Here is an 18775-nt window from a genome sequence, read left to right as displayed (position 1 = left end):
AACAAAGCTCCTCCTCCACCACTGAGCACACTGCTCCATCCCAGCACCACACACATTTAAAAGCTTCTAAATCTTGCATGATTTTGTAATAATTAAAATCAATTAAAATTCTGGATTTAACCAGCCTTACGAATGTCCGTGTGACATCACAGTCAGCACTACCCGCCACCTTGTTTTTGCGGCTGACATAAATAGCCAACTTAGCCTGCCCAAGGATAAAATTAATAAGCTGACACTTGGACTTAAAACTTTTGACGTATTTAAAACCAAGGATAAAAGTCTGGAGTGTAAAAGTGATGTTAAAAGACATAAAAACAGTCTTCAAAACATCAAATAAAGGAAGCAGCCTAAAACAATGCATAAAAGCATGAAAGACAGTTTCTCTCTGGGAGCAGAAAGGACACTGTGGTAAAATCTCAGGGTTTAAAACAGAAATAAAAGCGTTAACTGAGATAATACCATGTAAAATTCTCCACTGCAGATCAGCAACTTTCTTAGCTAACGGTGGTTTGTACAGTGCTCTCCACTCAGGCTTCACATCCTCACTCAAGTTAAAAACATCACGCCATGGAGTGTCAGTTCTACTGTGCAGTCTTTTTCTGTTCAGAACCTTTACGCAGGCTCTGTACAGCAGTTTACCTGACACTGTGCTCAGGTTCATGCAGGATTCCCCCGTACACTCCAGGAGGGGGCCCTCACAGTCCTCCAGGTCCGGCGTGATGGTGACCTCAGGAAATGGGTCATCCTCCGCAGGGCTGACCACCCCCGCACTGTAGTCCCTCACCTGTTCCCGTTCCTCCGGAGAGAGCGCCGACCTCCAGCCCTGGAGAAGACGAGCCACCAGCCGCAGGGATCTCATCCCCAACCTCACCGCCATGTTCTCCTCATCCGCAAAATCAGGACCTGCAGCATCCACCACATGACGGAGGGTAGTGACCCCGGAGGACAACAGGACTCTGGTCAGTGCAGGGGTGACAGTCCCCGCCAAGTCCAAACGTGTACCACAGAGCAAAGGTTCCTCCAAAAGCCAGTGCAAGGATAATCCAGTCTGTAAATGTCTTTTAAAAAAGCTCCATATCCTTAAAAGTCCACGATAAAAAACAGGCAGTGCAGCAAAGTTCAAAGTTTTAAAATCCATTAAAAACAAAGTCTTGTCCATACCCAGATCTCCTGCTGTTTTCAAAATCCTGCACGAAACCTCCCTCCAAACCAGTTCCGCAGGACCAGCAAGGAGTCTCTGAAGAAACTGCAGTCGGAAGGCAGCTGTCCTGCTGGCCAAGTGAACTAGACCCTGCCCTCCGTTCTCCTTTGGCAGATATAAAAGTCCTTGTGGAACCCAGTGCAGGCGATCCCAGAAGAAATCCACAAGCACAGCCTGGAGGTTCGCCAGCAGATTCGGAGGGGGATCCACACATGCTAGTTTATGCCAGAGTGAGGATGCAGCAAGGTTATTAATTACAAGTACCCGGCCACGATAAGACATTTGGGGGACTAACCATTTCCATTTTTTGAGACGACCTTTGATTTTCTCAACTACACCATCCCAGTTCTTGTCAGTACAGGTGCTGTCCCCCAAATATACACCCAAGTATTTAAAACCACCCCTTCTCCACATCAGCCCATCAGGAAGTACAGGTACACCACCATCCCACTGCCCAACTAAAACTGCTTCACTCTTAAGCCAGTTTATTTTTGCGGAGGATAAAACCTTAAAATCATTTAAAATATCAGCTAAAACGTCTATATCGTTTTGGGTACTTGTTAAAACTGCCAGATCATCAGCATAAGCAGATACACATACAGGAGTGGTACAACCAGGTATAGTCAAGCCAGAAACACAGGCTCTTATCTTGACTAACAGGGGTTCAATGGCCAGAGAATACAACATACCAGAGAGAGCACATCCTTGTCTGATACCCCTGTGTACTTTAAAAGGAGCACACAAACCACCGTTAACTTTTAGTACACTCTCAATTTCACTGTACAGAACCTTGATCATGGCTATGAACCCAGGGTTGAACCCAAAGTTCTCCAGAACTTTCCACAGATAGCCGTGTTCAACCCGGTCAAAAGCCTTTTCCTGGTCCAGAAATAAAAGACCAGTCTTCAAGCCCAAAAGTCTGGAGACGTCCAAAACATCCCGAATTAAATGTACATTGTCAAAGATAGACCTACCAGGTACACAGTACGTCTGGTCAATGTGGATTACCTGCTCCATCACCTTCCCTAGTCTTGAGGCCAATGCTTTCGAGAGCAGCTTGCAGTCCGAGCAAAGCAGAGATACAGGTCGCCAGTTCTTCAGGTTGGTCAGGTCTCCTTTCTTGGGCAGCAAGGTAAGGACAGCTCTCCTGCAGCTTAACGGAAGACTTCCATCACGTATGCTGCTTTGGAGAACCTCCAGCACATCTTGCCCCAACACTGACCAGAAAGCTTTATAAAACTCGACAGGAATGCCGTCAATGCCAGGTGCCCTGCCATTCTCCATACCCTGGAGAGCCCCGTGTATCTCCTCCAGAGATAGTTCAGCCTCAAGCACCTCGGCCGACTGTTGCTCCAGTTTGGCCATATTCTGCAGGAACCTGTCCTCCACTTCCAGTGACTCTGACCACTCGCTCTCGTACAGCTTTGAGAAAAAGCTGACTGTCTGCTGGCGAATTTCAGCAGGCTCCGAAAGGAGATCCCCTGATTCTGTTCGTACAGCATGCATAAACCTTTTCTGTCCATTTTTTCGCTCAAGACCAAAGAAGAACTTAGAAGGAGCGTCCATTTCAGTTATGCACTGAAAGCGTGAGCGGACCAGCGCCCCCTGTACTGTTATACCCAGTAGGTCAGCCAAAGAGGCTTTTTTGCGTTTTAGAGCGCTAATATGCTCTTGATTTCCAGTGGCCTCTTGTAATCCCTGGAGTTCCACTATTTCAATCTCCAGAGCTTTAAGAGATCTGGTTAAGTCCCTTGTGACATTGAGGGTGTACTGTTGACAGAATATTTTAATCTGTATTTTGGCTATGTCCCACCATTGCTGGAGTGAGGTAAAAGATGTTTTCTGTGATCTAAAACTATCCCAAAAAAAGGTAAAAGATTCTCTAAAATTAGAATCTTCTAAAAGTGCAGTATTAAAATGCCAGTACGCACTTCGTGACTTAACATTACACCTGCTGATTGTACACACGACCATAGAGTGGTCAGAAAAACCAACAGGCGAAATAAAACATTGTGTAAAAGCAGACAACTGATGACTAAAACCATAAAAACGATCTAGCCTAGCCAACGAAAGTGCATTATCATAACAGTGGGCCCATGTATATTGTCTCTGCGTACCATGGAGGTTTCTCCAGATATCAGTTAATTCATGAGCCTCTAACATCTCACATAAGCGCTTACGGGAGGCAGCATGTGGTTCCCCGTGGTTCCTGTCCATGCTGTTCGCTGTGCAATTAAAATCCCCACCCAATATTAAAAAATCAGTGGGATCACAGTTAGCCAATACAGTACTCAGTGTGTCTAAAAACAACATTCTGTCAGCTGCTGCAGTTGGAGCATAAACACAAATAAAAACAAAAACACAATTTTCAAAACAGGCTTTCACTTTTAAAAGCCTCCCATTTAAAATGTCCTCAACAGTATAAGAAAGGGGTGTAAAACTGGGTGAAAAAACAACAGCTACTCCACCAGAAAGGGAAGTATTATGCCCAAGAAAAGTTACTCCCCTCCACTCTTTAGCCCACTCAGCAGCATTACTTGAATCACTATGGGTTTCTTGCAGAAAAACAACGTCAACCCTTTTCTGTTTAACTAACTCAAACAGTTTAGCCCTCTTCTCACAGTCCCTTCCACCATTAATATTTAAAGTAGCGATTTTAAAACCACTCATTAAAAGGTAAAAAGGGTAAAAAACGCTGAATAAAAAGGCCAAACCAACCAGAGAAAGGTTAAAACATTTAAAAAATCATCATCATTAAGAGCTTTAAGATTGGTCAGTATCTTCTTTAAACGAAAGACCTCCAGCCGAGTAAAAGCCCCCTCCCTCTTTAAAAGCTTCACATCATGTACAAATTGTATAGTATCTGGAAAATGGTCTTCCACCCTAACACCCCACTGCCCTTTAGTGACCCGCAGGAACCTCTTTACTTCTTTAGCAGTGTATACTACAGGTGTTCTCTCATCTTGAGAGCACACTGACCAGCCCGAGTCAGACGTATAGCCTTCCAACTCTTGGCTAACTTCCGACTCCACCTCCTCCACCTCTTTTTTAGCCTGTTTTGCCCCCTTTTCATTTGCCTTACATTTTCTTTTATTAGTTGGAACTTTAAAAACAGCTTCATCCTCCATTAAAACCTCAGCCTCAAGCTCAAGCCCAGAACAGCTGGCCTGTACTTTAGCCTCCAGCTGCTGAGCCTCACCTGGTTCCCCCACAGCCTGCACCTCCACAACCTGCACCTCCACAGCCTGTTCCTCCACAGCCTGCTCCTCCACAGCCTGCACCTCCCCAACCTGCTCCTCCACAGCCTGCTCCTCCACAGCCTGCACCTCCACAGCCTGCACCTCCCCAACCTGCACCTCCCCAACCTGCTCCTCCAAAACCTCCCCCACCACAGCTTGTTCCTCCACAGCCTGCTCCTCCACAGCAGGCTCAGCTGGGGAATGCTCACCCTCAGCCACCCTCCGCTCACCAGCCATTGCAGTATCAGACCCAACCCCGACCTGCTCACACTCTCCGGGCACCGCCTCGGCGGCCGGCACCTTCACAGCAGGCCTAGCAACAGCCGCAGGGGGAACGACCACCGCGGGCTCAGCCGTGTCCGGCCCCGGCGCCTCAGCGCCCCCAGCCCCTCCAGAATTAACCTTCTCAGGGCAGGCTCGGACGAGATGTCCAGTCTGACCACACCTGAAACACTTCATCTCAGTGTCGGACGAAGCATAAATGGTGTAATCAAACCCCTCCACCCTCAGCTTTAAAACCAGGTCTAACTCATCAGCTCCATCCTTTAAAACCATAAAAACCTGCCTTCTAAAAGACACCAGATGTTTGATCAGTGGAGATTTACAGCCCAAGTTTAACTTCTTTATTTCAGAACAAACTCTCCCAAAGCGGGAGAGCTCCTGCCTGATCAGTTCATCTTTAATAAAAGGGGGAACATTGGACAGGATGATCTTTTTAGATGGGGAACTCAGAGGCAACACATGTGTGAATAAACCATTTACAGTTACACCACTCTGAACCAGAGCCAGCGCTTGATCAACCGTTTTCACAAATAAAACAATCGCGTTGTTCATACGCGAGGCGGAGACAATGTTCCCGTGGCCAACAGCGGAGCCCACGGAAAGACACACGTCTTCTATACTCGCGCGGGACACGATCCGCACCCCATGCCGGCGGGTTAAGCTCTCGCACAGCCGAGAGTCACCCGGAGCCGCCATGCTCACACTGAACACACACACACACAAACACACACACAGCGGACTCCCCGCGGGGCAGCGCCCCGCGCGCACACACACACTCACTCTCTCACACTAGCACTCAAACACACTCACACACTAACTAAACGCTTCAAAAACAAAACTGAAACCAACAAACTCACAGAAAAGTTTGGCTAAACGCCAGCTGCTCCTCACACCGCACTCCCAGACCGTCTCTCACTCGCGCATGCGCACGGAGAGAGAGAGAGAGAGAGAGAGAGAGAGAGAGAAAGAGAGAGAGAGACAGAGAGAGAGAGAGAGACAGAGAGAGAGACAGAGAGGGAGAGAGAGAGAAACAGAGAGAGAGACAGAGAGAGAGAGAGAGACAGAGAGAGAGAAACAGAGAGAGAAACAGAGAGAGAGAGAGAGAGAGAGAAACAGAGAGAGACAGAGAGAGAGACAGAGAGACAGAGAGAGAGACAGAGAGAGAGAAACAGAGAGAGAGAGAGAGAGAGAGAGAAACAGAGAGAGAGAGAGAGAGAAACAGAGAGAGAGAGAGAGAGAGAGAGAGAGACAGAGAGAGAGAAAGAGAGAGAGAAACAGAGAGAGAGAGAGAGAGAAACAGAGAGAGACAGAGAGAGAGAAACAGAGAGAGAGAGAGAGAGAGAAACAGAGAGAGAGAGAGAGAGAGAGAAACAGAGAGAGGTCTGAGCTGGAGGAGGAAAAAGTTCCACACAAAACCTGATTCCATTCATAGCAATGTGAACAGACATCATTTCACAGAGGACTGCAGGCGGCTTTTGTTTCTAAATTCATGAAGCAGTGAAGTGCTTTCCCCTCAGAGCGCCCAAGGTAGTCGTGCATGGGTGGTATTTTTGGTACATGTATCTGAAATGTGTCTTTATATAGTTCTGTAATTTGTTTTTAATGCTGCTGAGAGATTTTCTTATGTAATTTAATGTCAAAACACCTCACAGCTCTCGGGTTTTGTATTTTTAAAAGGTAGAGAATTTATAAAGATCTAAAAGTCTTATTGAAAACTGTAAGAGCTGCAAAACCAGAAGGATCACACACACTAAGAGAAAAATAAGTACAGATTTGTACCTAAAAGAGAATAAAGTTTGTCGCTGGGGCTGTAGCTTTTTGAGGTACAAAAAAGTACCTTTTAGTTAAAGTCCTTTTTTGTGCTTATGTTTTTAGTGCCAGTAAAGATTATAAACATTATTATTCATCAACTGAATATCTGTCAAGAACTTGATGATCCAAGATTGTCTGGCTTTCAAATGAAAAATATGCAATTAAAATATATATATATATATATATAGTTTATTAGTACAGTGATACAGAATACTGAATGTACCTTTTGTCTGCAGGTTAAATGGTACAAATCTGTACTTATTGCTGTTAGGAAAGACTTTGTACTTCAGAGGGATCAAATCTGACCCTGTAAAAAACAATATTATACCTTTGAGGGAACAATTACAAAGAGTTTACCTTTGAGTACAAAAAAGTACTTGTATCGTACCTCGTACCTTTTAGTGTTTAGTAAAAAGCATTGTTTAATTTGGATAGATTGACAGTTTAGAATCAAAGCTCAGGACCAAAAATAAGAAGAAGCATCCGGTGTCACAATGACCAGACTCAGGACAGACAACAATATGTATATGTATATATTGTTATTTATATAACAAATAAAACTGAAATGCATTTGATCCTGCACCTGGTTGCTTACACAAATATTGTACTACTGTAATACTGTGTATCATATATTACATTTCTGTATGGATTTCAGTGACGTGGTTAATGTGGGCGGGGCTTTGCTGTTCCCATAGACGTATTGAGATATTTTAGCATTCAAAATGCAACAATAATAATAAAAATAATAATAATAATAATAATAATAATAATAATAATAATAATGTAATCATATATGTCTTTGAATCCTTTAGATGCGCTGTATCCTGTTCACACCTGTTTACACCTGTACTGTGGTGCATGTTAAAGCCAGGAGTGATTGTGGTCCTAGTGCTGTATTCTTCTGCTCTGTGGTTTTACACTGTGAGCTCCTCTGTGCTTCCAGTTGGAGAATTTTCAGCATATCAGTTTTCTCCTCTGTTTGAACTTGACTAAAAATATGCTGCTCCCTCTTTTGCATTTTTATTTGCTTTGTAAACGTCACTAGACTTCTGCTTCTCTGCACACCATAAAAAATCTACACAAGCGATATTTGGCCCTGTAAATGTTATAATTCTAAATGTAAATGACCGTTCTGCTGTGAGAACACTGATTACAGTATGATTAGATGAGTATAATGGAACTCTGTGGGCAGATTTACTCTTATATGACTGTAGAAAATCATGCAAACACATTTCACATGCTGAAATCTTGTTTTCAGTAGAATTTTAAACAGTGTTTGGTGTCATTAGGTGTTAAATAATACGTAATAAATTAAATAATGCCATCATTGCTATCAACATATCCAAAACTACATTTAACTCTACATTTAATCAGTACCATAGATGTGTCCAGCCCCCTTTTTTAGGATGCAAAAGGAACCTCTATATTGGGTTTAAGCAACCCTAAAAATACAAGTGTAAAAAGGCATTTGTTGGGCTTGTGCTTTTTTATTTGGACGAATGTTAAATACAAAGAACCACTGATCATATGGGACACTTTGCATGTCTAAAATTACACTGTAGATAATATTAGCAGCTTTAACTTAAAAACTTACATTTGGATTTACAATTTTTACTAATTTGACTCTCAATTTTAATGTTGAATATGGCTTTGGATTCCTCTCTGCAAGCTGATTTATTTAACATTATTAACTCATGATTAAAATACAGAAAAAATCTGTAATGTAAGTAAAACTCATTCGTGCAGCAAATGGTAACTTGCTCTTATAGCCATAAACACTGAGGCTGGCCAGTCAACTATTGCATATCAAACTGAACAGAATATATGAGAAATGTCATTAATGGTAAAAGAAAGGATAACATAAATACATAAAATTAAATTTACTTAAAAAAGCAAACGCAGAAAGTTGCAAAACTTTTTTAAAGTAAATTTTATGCTTAATTTTTCCAGTAAAAACACAAAACGTAATTTAATGAGTTAAGATCAATGAAACAATAAGTAATCATGGTGGTGTATGAGGTGTTAGTGTGTGTTGTGCTGGTACGAGTGCATAAAACACAACTCTTTTGTCCTGAATTTTATTGAAATTCCAAAATATATATTTTTATACTAAATAAACAGGCCTCATCAGGATAGAGAGATGCTCAGCATCCCTGAAGCTCTGGTTCTGTACTGAACATTGTTATTGTAGTCAGTACAGTACATTAAAGTGGTTTTATCAGACAAACAGTAGAGTAGAGTGTGCTTCAGTACTTCAGTATAAATGAAAGGACTGTCAGGGAACAGTTAATGTAATGGGGCAGTGGAGGGAGGCAGTTGCAGTATAACCATCTGCATTATCATTAAGTCCCTCTTATTTCAAGTGTAATGATCTGTCCTAGCGCAGAGGATAATGTTGTCGGGCTGGTTTAGCTTCAGATGTAATACCTGGAACAGAGCGCAGCAGCATGGGCGCCTGATATCGCCTCTCCTTGATGTTCTGGCGGCCCTCAATGTCATCGCCGTGCAGCAAAGACAATTAAGGTGTATAAATATGTAAATATATGGAGGACACCTCACCAGGAGCTGGTTAATGACATTTCCGGCTCTCCTTTGGCTAATCCCCAAGCCGACCCCCGAATTAGAAACCTTAATGACAACCGATAAGACACAGATGGTCAAACTCCGGGGTATACGTGTCTCCTGGCCTCCTTCTGCTGCTTGTGGCATTGCTTCTGCGTGCCGGCGGTGCATTAGCCCGCCAGCTGCCGGAGGCTCGGGGGCCGGACCGCGGTCCCGAGCAGAAGGTCAAGGTGCGGTGATGTTCACTGGTGAGATCACAGCACCTCATGCTTTTAGCCGTAGCGGCTAGCTGAGCACTCCAGGTGATTTATCTTTGCTTTGGGGGGTGGAGTGTGTGTGTGTGTAGGGTGTGTGTGGGGTGTGTGTGTGTGTGTGTGTGTGTGTAAGTGTGTGTGTTGTCGGGGGTTAGGTGGCAGATGCACCCTGCTGCCATTCATCTTGTGAAGCTGACATATAAAATGCGGGGAGGGTGCAATCTCTGGAGAGCGAACTGGCAGCCGTCCACAATCAATCTGGACATGAGTCCTCCACATCTTTTTCTTTTTTTTTCTGTTTTCCCACTCTTTCTCACATGTTTAACGAGATGTTATTATTTATAGCATTGACGAGTGAAAGAAAAACCTTCAAAATGCACAGTTTATTAATAAAGGAGCTTGGCTTATAGGAGTAGTAAGGGACAGGCAGGGTCAAGTACAGTATGGCAGCAAATGAAAACAAAACATACCAGAGCCTAATCAGGCAAAAACAGGGTCAGACCCGATAAATCCAGAAAAAAAGGGGCAAGACAAAAGAGTAGTCCAAAATACAAAAATAGGTCGGCAACGGAAAACAAACAATTAAGTGGGCTAGGCAAAAATCGGTAGTAAAAAACAAAAACAAAAACAGGTCTGTAACAAACACAAAAGACAAAAGAAACACATTGTAGAAGAGCTACATAACTAGATTTAATATTCAGCAAGAGAGGATACCTATACTAGACAGACCATGTGCAAACAATCAGTAACTGGGGGAGCGGAAGCACCGTAGTGCAGGAAAGTCCAGTGTGAGTGCATGCTGGGAATTGGAGTCTGTGTTGTGCCTGCAATTTTAAACTTCAATTAATGGAAGGTAATCTATTTGTGTACATGCTGTGACAATCCTTGCCAAAGTAAAACATTTTAAACCATTTTAAACTCAATCACTTAATTTCTAAACACCTCAACTCACATGCACCGGTATAAACTGCTTCACTATAATCTATTTTAGATTTTTTACATTTATTTTATTTATTAGTATTGTATTAGATTACATTTTACCACTTTTTCATTATTAGTTTTGTTTAGTCTTAGTATTTAACTATAATTGTTGTTTTCTGCTAATAGTTTTAATTGGTAGCCTTTTTTAAGGTAACTGCGGTATTATTATAATTAATTGATTGATTGAATAATTTATGGAAAATCAACATGAAATGGATCCAATCAGATGTACAGTATAAAGAATTAGTAGTATTTTTAATGTGTGCTAGACAAAATGCACCCTTTCATAATCTAAATACATTTTTACATAAGCCTCCCATGCATTAAATAGGATATTACAGCCAAATTATTGTTTATTGATGCTGTTTAGCATTTTCATCACATGGTTGGTTGCGAATGACTAATCCCTCAGTGAGTGTTATATTCACAGTGTCAGAAAGCCTCACTGCTCATACATCACCCGCCGGCCTCAAGGTCGCAGCATCATTGCCCCGGTCTGGTGAAGGTGTTCGTATTATCATTCTGAAAGTCATTTCTCTGTTCTCATATATAATATATTTACATAATACATTTAAATTTGCTTCAAATACTTCTAATAATTTTTCCCTCAGATAAATAGATACATAACTGAAAAGTAATAAAAAAATAAATAGATTTCAAAGAGTCACAATACTTATTTTTTTAAAACTATTAATATATATGTACTTCCCTACTCCTTTATATTACTCTGTGTATTTATCTTATCTATTTTATTATTGTGTATTTATTCTATTTTATTGTTTCTTTATATTTATCTATCTTAAAATTGCTCTTTGGGTGTAAACTGGATCGTGAGGATACGATCATGTTCCACATGTGATGTAAAATGACAATAAAATCTTCTTAAATCCTTGGATCCTTGAACCCTAAAGTTGTTTTTTTTTGGGGGGGGGGGAGTAAAATATTACTGTATTATTCTCTCTATTATAATACTAATCTGCAATTAAAGGTATATTGAATTGAAGTGTGAGCTCACAAACAGAGCCCTGCAGTTGGAGGTGAGGTAATTGGAAATTGTGTTGGTTGAATACAGCGCTGCACTTTCCATCTAGACCTGAATTTTCTTTACTGTCTGTTCTGTATTCTGCTTTTTTTAGGATCGGTGGTGTTCAGCAGAAGGCTGGTCCTCCCTGGGTAATTGGGAGGATTCAACACCTTGCGTTTGAGAAGGAGAAAGCCTACCTAAGCTCTCAGCCAACTGGCTTCCAGCAGCCTCTTCCTGTCAGTGCATACGGGAGGAAGGACACCTGTTAGAGGACTGGAATAAAAACCCGGCTCAGACAGAGTTCTGAGAGTCGGAGTGCAGCGTTAGTCATTAGTGCGGTATCTGAAAGGGTCACGCTGAGAGAAAACGCTGTGTCTGCTCACTCGTCTAAACACTCTCCACGCTTCTGTGTACTTTTTAACTTTTAACTGCTGCTCAGAACTCAAGCCAAGTAATTATCCACTGTAAACAGCTCTCTGGAAAAGCACTGGATTGGCTGAATGAAAGACTTTGTTAAGAGCAAATGAGGAACTGTGGAGTATTACAGAAACTGACACTGGTGTGCTAACTGTCTACACTGTAAAGTAAACCTGGATAAGTTGAATTTACTTTAAAAACTTGAGCAAACAGTTCAGTTGCCTTTTAAAAAAGTTTATTTTTGTTGTACTGTAAGACCTGTATACAGTTGAGTTTACTTAACATGTTTATTTCTTCTTACTTGTCTTTTGTATTCCATTTCACTCAAATATTGTAAAAAATAAAAAAAAGAAAGACTGTAAAAGGTGAGTATAGAGGCATTTAGAGGCCAGAGACAGTTATTTATAATATATGATCTACAAGTATACCAAAGGTACCCCGGCGGGAATGACTACACACTGATGGTGAGTGTCACACAGTGGAGGACACGCCCAAAATGCAAAAAGTTTGTTCCAAGAGATTAAACTCAGTTATTATAAGTTGGCTCAATTTAAAAGTCTCTGTTTAATTGTATACGTGCCCACAAATGTTCACCTAATTTATAATAGTTGAGTTATGTTTGGAAATAATCCAATTTGACATAAAACTTTTTTTTTATTTGTTTGATTTTAATCTAATTGTTGGTTTACAGTGAACTTGTACACATTAAATAAGGCATGGCTGTGGAAGACGAGGAGACCTACACGACAAGCTGAAGTAAATGTAAGAAACATAGTGTTTTTGATTGTTTTTCTAATTTAAGGTTGCAATATTAATTCACTAATCTCAATAATATCAATGGAAACAGCCCAGAAAGACAGAAATAGAAGCATAATGTTTGTTTGTGTGAGCAGCATTTTGATGCCTAGAGAATAAAGTGTAACTGAGACCTTACTGAGATGATGCCAGACGTAATACTTTGCCTGCTGAGTCCAAAAACAGTTTCTGGGAAAAGCAGATTAGGCTTAAACCATCACTGCAGAGTTCAGACTGGAAAGGTATTCCGGTGGGGGTCCAAACTGAGTCATTCATATATTTAATGCATGTATTTATATCAACAACATTGTAGTTTTGGGCTGTTTGATTCATAGTGTGATTCTAGTTTAATAGTAATAATAATATTACACTTTTAATGAAAGCTCTTTGTTGTATTTGATAGAAAATATACTGCAGTCTGTGAGTCTTGTCTGTTTAACCCAAAAACAAATAGAGCATGGATTACCCACAGAGGCACTGAATGGAAAAAAAATATTAATCAGGGAGTATTAAGATCTTTTAAAGCTTTGGATAAGAGCTGGTCTGCGGCAGGTCTTACGTCTGAAAGCTCAGCGCTCGTTTTATCATCTCTCTTAGTTCCAGAACCTGCAACACAGATAGCGTATCTTTTACTTGTTTTATAAACAGAATCCCTACACAAACACTGCCACGCTAAGCAGAGATGTTTGTTCTAGAAGATACAGTGCAAAACGCGTGTCTTTATATTGCCTTCTGCAACAATGCATGCAGATATGTGCAGGTGCAGTATACGCAGTATACCACAACTCAAAAACTCAAAACAAGACATTCAGGACTGCCCATTCAGGACAATTGTTCAACTAAAGACTCTATTTCCCAGCATTCTCAGCCCATGGACTAGAATAACTCGGCTGAACACGTGTCACTGCAGCGCTCGGCCTCGCCCACCTTCTAATTGCTCATTTCCCACACCTGTGTTCAACTGTATAGATAGCCCACTTTCTCCTTTGCTCTGTTACAACATGTTTTCTTTACTTTTTTGCCTTTTTGTTACCGACCCTTTTCTGCTCTTAGTTTACTCACTTACTTAGCCCATTTTGTTCTGCTGCTGATCTTTAGTTACCGACTTTGACTTCTCTCTTGCCATTATCCCTTTACTCCTGCTTGTTTACCCATGTACCGAACCTGCTTCTGGCTCACTACGGCCCTGGTGACATTTGCAAATCATCCTGTTTTAATTTACATGTATTTATATTTAACGCAGTAATTATTGTGAAAATTTCTTTAAATATAGTCATGCAATGTTTTTCCTATATTTCTCACCCCTCCTCTACTGTGAGTTTATGACTGATGCAACGATGATGAATATGTCGACCGACACCTGGGACATTGTTTTTAAAGGTTTTGGCTCAATACTTAATATTTTATATCTTTAAGTCCTTTCACATTGAAGAAATAGGTTGTGCGGATGTTTTTTCCAGCTGAAAATTAAGTGCTCCTCTAAAAGGACAGAGTTCATATCAGGGTTAGCCACCATAGTGGAGTGTGAAACTGCAAAACTGTGCACAGTTAGAGCTTCCCCAGGCCTCTCCCACGTCACCCCTCATCAGACTGTTTTTACGGTGGCATTTTGTGTGGCTGAGGCACGGCAGTTGGTTGTGTACCCATTTGCCTCCCAGCGCCGCCATCGATGCCACAGAAAGGACAAGAGTGTGTGTCGTGTCTGTGTACATTCTGTGGAACATGCTGGGATGATAGGTGCTCATGTTCGAGAGCTAAAATTGGGAGCGTGCCGCAGTCTGCCGCTCTGTTTACCGTCGCTCGCTGTTACTGTAGAGACGGGTGACGGCCACATTCGCCGAAATACAGACGTACAGAAGTACAGAGAGCCACGTTTATTTTTACAATAATCTGGCCAAATGATTATTTAGCAAAGCACCTGGCAGAAGCTCAGCTGAAGAGTGCAGACACGATCTGCGCCGATGGTATTCATGTTCATCCATGTTCAAATCCCAGCTGTGGCCTGTGCTGTCGGTGGCCAAGCTGTCCCACTGAAACGTTCCTGGCTGCGGTTTCACTGGCTCCATCCCCCGCAGTTAAACCAACCAGCCGCTGTTCTGTTCAGATGCATGGATGAGTTTTTAGTTAGGATACTTGACAGCGCAGCATTACCAGGGGTATAGAAACGCACACTGTAAACCCACAATAAGAGAGCACTTCAGTTTCTGAATCAGTTTCTCTGATTTTGCTATTTATAGGTTTATGTTTGAGTAAAATGAACATTGTTGTTTTATTCTATAAACTACAGACAACATTTCTCCCAAATTCCAAACAAAAATATTGTCATTCAGAGCATTTATTTGCAGAAAAATAAGAAATAGCTGAAATAACAAAAAAAGATGCAGAGCTTTCAGACCTCAAATAATGCAAAACAAGTTCATATTCACAAATTTTTAAGAGTTCAAAAATAAATATTTGGTGGAATAATCCTGGTGGTTTTTAATCACAGATTTTTCATGCAACTTTACGCTAATCACTCCTGGTACAAAAATTTAAGCAGTTCAGCTTGGTTTGATGTTAGACTATGTGGCATTTGAACTTTTCATTTCAACCACAAGAAGCCCACAAATACCTATTATCTGAAAAACTCTCTTCACAATAGTTTTAACATTTAAATCTATTTAAAAATGTATCAATTCTGTATAAATTCTTTCTGTAAATCCTATTGAGGATGTCCCACTGAAGTGAATGGAATGATGTGTAAGATTTTTTCTTTTTTTTAAAGCAGTTTGTTTTATTTATTTAGCATATTTTAAACATTCTTAAATTCCAACTGTAATGTCTCACAATTTGTAATAAATAATGTTCAATGCTCTTTTAAGAGTGCAGTTAAAATATTATGCTATTATATAATCATTTTATATTTTTTAAGTTGAATAATTCAAATGGGGATAAATTAAAAATTGCAATCATATCTGGGACAAGGCTAAGGCTTTTTTATATAGTATTGTGCAATAACACTGCAAAAATGTCAGCACAACCATCATCACACCTTCTTAAGGTAACACCATACTACACTGCCTTTGGCAAAAAAGGTGCAAACTAAAGCAGGTAATAACTAAGTGCTGGTAAAAAGGCGTAGGCCTTAAAAAGGGTGGCGATGCTCCTTTCACTCCTTTCTCCTCCTAAACACTGCTGGCCTCGGAGTTCAATTATGGAGCAGGTCAAAGCTGAAATGAGTCTTGTGCCCTCTCATCCAAAAAAGTACTTCACAGTTTGCTAAGCCTCGATTCAGAGCTGGAAGAAGATCAAGATTTCACAAGGAGGGCATTGGGGCAGTGGTTGTGCCCACCTACTCCCCCCGGCCCAGAGTCCTGCACCTGCTGTACCGACTCAAAAGATGCTTTTCCTCATGCTTCCCCAAAGAGCCAATCAGGGACGCTTTGATCTGCCTGTGAAGCTCGCATTTGTTGTTTGTTGCTGAACAGATTTCTGCTGTCCATTTCAATATTTGTCTATATCATATCATAGAGGGGACACATAGGGAGGGCACATAGCTCGCTGAGTGTCTGTGATTTTGCTTCAGGCATTTTTACAGTGTGGTTCAGCTCCCTGGCTGGCATGTTAGTGATCTTCTACGGTGAAATGTGGTTGAAATAATATCAGTTGTATTTTTAATGTTGAAACAATGATTGTGAAAAGGTTAACAAAATACTTTGAAATCAATGGTAAGAGTTTATATTGGAATCAACAAAACATCTTATTCTTATTGATATAATCATTCTGATGATTTTATTAGCATTTGTATTGATCATATTTTGATCATATGAACACTTTAAATACCTACATTTATTATGTTAAATGAACAACAAGCTATATTGCTATTGAGACTTTGATTCGTCTTTCTTCTGCTTCAGTCTGAAGAAGATTTCAGCTGTTGATGGATGTTTGAGTGTCAATGGTTCTATACAGAACACTGTCTTTACTAAACCCTGGAGGAGATGCACTTTTTGAAAGTGTTCAGTCTAGAATGAAAAGGATCTGAAAAGTGACACACTAAAACCACATTGATTTAAACTCAATGTGACATTGATTCAATTGTAAATAAACGCTGAATTGCTGGCTTGGCTAGCAGAGTCACGGGTACCCTGATAGCATAGAGCACTAAATAAATAAAACTATTTTATTGTGGCTGTTGATGATAGAAAAACATTGCTTCACTGACATAGGTTGATGATTACTGTCAGATGAAAGGTTCTCCCCTCAAATATTATCATCATCATTATTTTTTATTATACTATATTATATTATATTTATTATGTTTTCAAAGATTCCTTTATACCCCATAAAACACTGTACAAGCTATAAGAATAGAATACAAACGGGGTATCTGACACATTTAATGCAAGAAAAGTTTATTAGAAACTCTACATAACATCTACAAACATAAACATAACGTTGAATCAATGTTCAATTCAAATAACCTTGAATCAACATAAGGTAGATTATATAAATACATATAAATAAATAATTCTAACATTTGAGATGAAGGTTAAATCATTTCTTCTTAAATATCTGGAGAGTGGGTGCTATTAGAGACTTTTAAAGTATTAACCTGCTAAAAGTTAAAAGTTTGTGGACAGGAAATGAGTTAAATGAGCTAAATGAGAGAAATAATAGAAATAAAAGACTAGATATGTGTGTGTGAGTAACTGTAAACGTATTTAACAGTACATGAGGTGCGTATTATTATGTATTATATATTATATTTTATTTTTTGTGGGCTATATTAAATGTTTGTTAAATGTTTGTTGAATGTTTGAGGCGTTTAGGCCTAAAATATGATTTTGATCAGGCACATCCTCCGCGTGCACTGGTGCGCTCTGTTATGGTGCGGCGCTGCAGCGGGAGAGCCTGCTGTAGCTAACGGCTGGATGCAGACGGGCACAGCGGCGGCTGTGGAGCTCCTACCGCCGGTCTGAGAGCATTTTTGAGGTAAAATCGGCTATAACGAGTCGAACTGTGCCGTTTTTAGCCGAACCGAACCTGGATTTGAGGGCGTTTGGGCTTCTCGCTCGCGCTCGCTGTTCTGTGGTGATTTCCCGTTTCTGGGAGCAAGCGCGGGAAGCGAGGCTGAGAGGAGGCTGAGGCTGCTGAAGCTGCTGAGGCGTAGATCAAAATGGCTCCTCGCTCGCTGTTCTCCGCGGTACCAGCTCTCTGCTCGGTTCTGGCTGCGGTTCTGGTGCTGCCCGGCGGCCGATGTCTGAACGGGGAGGAGGACCGCTCGCAGGACGCCGAGTGTAAGATGAAGAGTGTGACCGTGTCCGCGCTGCCCTTCCTGCGGGAGAACGACCTGAGCATCATGCACAGCCCGTCGGCCTCCGAGCCCAAGCTGCTGTTCTCGGTCCGGAACGACTTCCCCGGGGACGTGGTGGTGGTGGACGACCTGGAGAACACCGAGCTGCCCTTCTTCGTGCTGGGTGAGTGTGAGAGTGATTTAACGTTCAAGCTGGAGCTGCTGATTCCTCATCTCATTTAATCTCATTTTAATTCAGATATCAACCGCAGGCCTTCCCTGGAAGCCGTGATATATAACGTTATTCCATATTTAAGGTTAACTGTAACTAGACAGCGGGGTTTCTAACATTAACAATAACTGACCACAGCCAGCAAACAGGTAACATAGCTGGGATAAATAAATAACATTATTCAACACAGCGCGGTACCGTGTCTCTCTCAGGCCCGATTATAACGTGAAGCCCGGCCAGCTGCAGAGATCCCGGGCATCCTGAGTGTTGTGATGTGTTTTATTAGCTGGGTTAGCTAGCTATGTTATTTTAGCTTTAACCACTACAAACAAACAAACAAACAAACCAAAGAAATCCCTCATACCTTAAATATTTGGACAGTAGCTAGCTTTGTTTTGCTTGTTGTTTATCTATAACAAAGAAGTAATGATTAAAACAAACAAACAAACAAACCAAAAAAATCCTTCATAGGTTATCTAGCTGTCAGTGTACAGTAAGGCTGCAACCAATGATTATTTTTTTGTAGCTAAGCTAACCTTGGCTTTAACCTTATTTTTTGTTTGATTTTTCAATATTGGTAGTGTTAAATAATTTTGTCATGTACTCCAGCTTAGCTCTCAGCTCTAATTTACTAAGATAAACATTAGAAAACAGCTAAACTTGGAATTTAAATGCTGTGTAGATGTCTATAAGATTGCCCT

General features: G+C 41.0%; 1 protein-coding gene across 5 annotated transcripts in view; it reads left to right on the top strand.

Moving 5' to 3' along the window:
* Positions 1-17389: 17389 nt before the first annotated feature.
* The window catches only part of astn1 (astrotactin 1), a 249095-nt gene continuing 247709 nt past the window's right edge, over positions 17390-18775 (top strand). For 2 of the 5 annotated variants that reach the window (XM_022677738.2, XM_022677736.2), the window contains exon 1: positions 17391-18026. In XM_022677738.2, the coding sequence (XP_022533459.2) occupies positions 17726-18026 (301 nt within the window). In that variant the 5' untranslated portion in view covers positions 17391-17725. Of the gene's footprint in view, positions 18027-18775 lie in introns of all 5 variants that reach the window. The other 3 variants (XM_022677740.2, XM_022677739.2, XM_022677737.2) reach the window with 2 other exon arrangements.

The sequence above is a fragment of the Astyanax mexicanus genome, chromosome 8 (genome assembly GCF_023375975.1).
Source record: "Astyanax mexicanus isolate ESR-SI-001 chromosome 8, AstMex3_surface, whole genome shotgun sequence".
NCBI classification, from domain to species: Eukaryota; Metazoa; Chordata; class Actinopteri; order Characiformes; family Acestrorhamphidae; genus Astyanax; species Astyanax mexicanus.
Note: the sequence above shows the minus strand (reverse complement) of the source record. Positions and strands in the feature narration are given on the sequence as shown.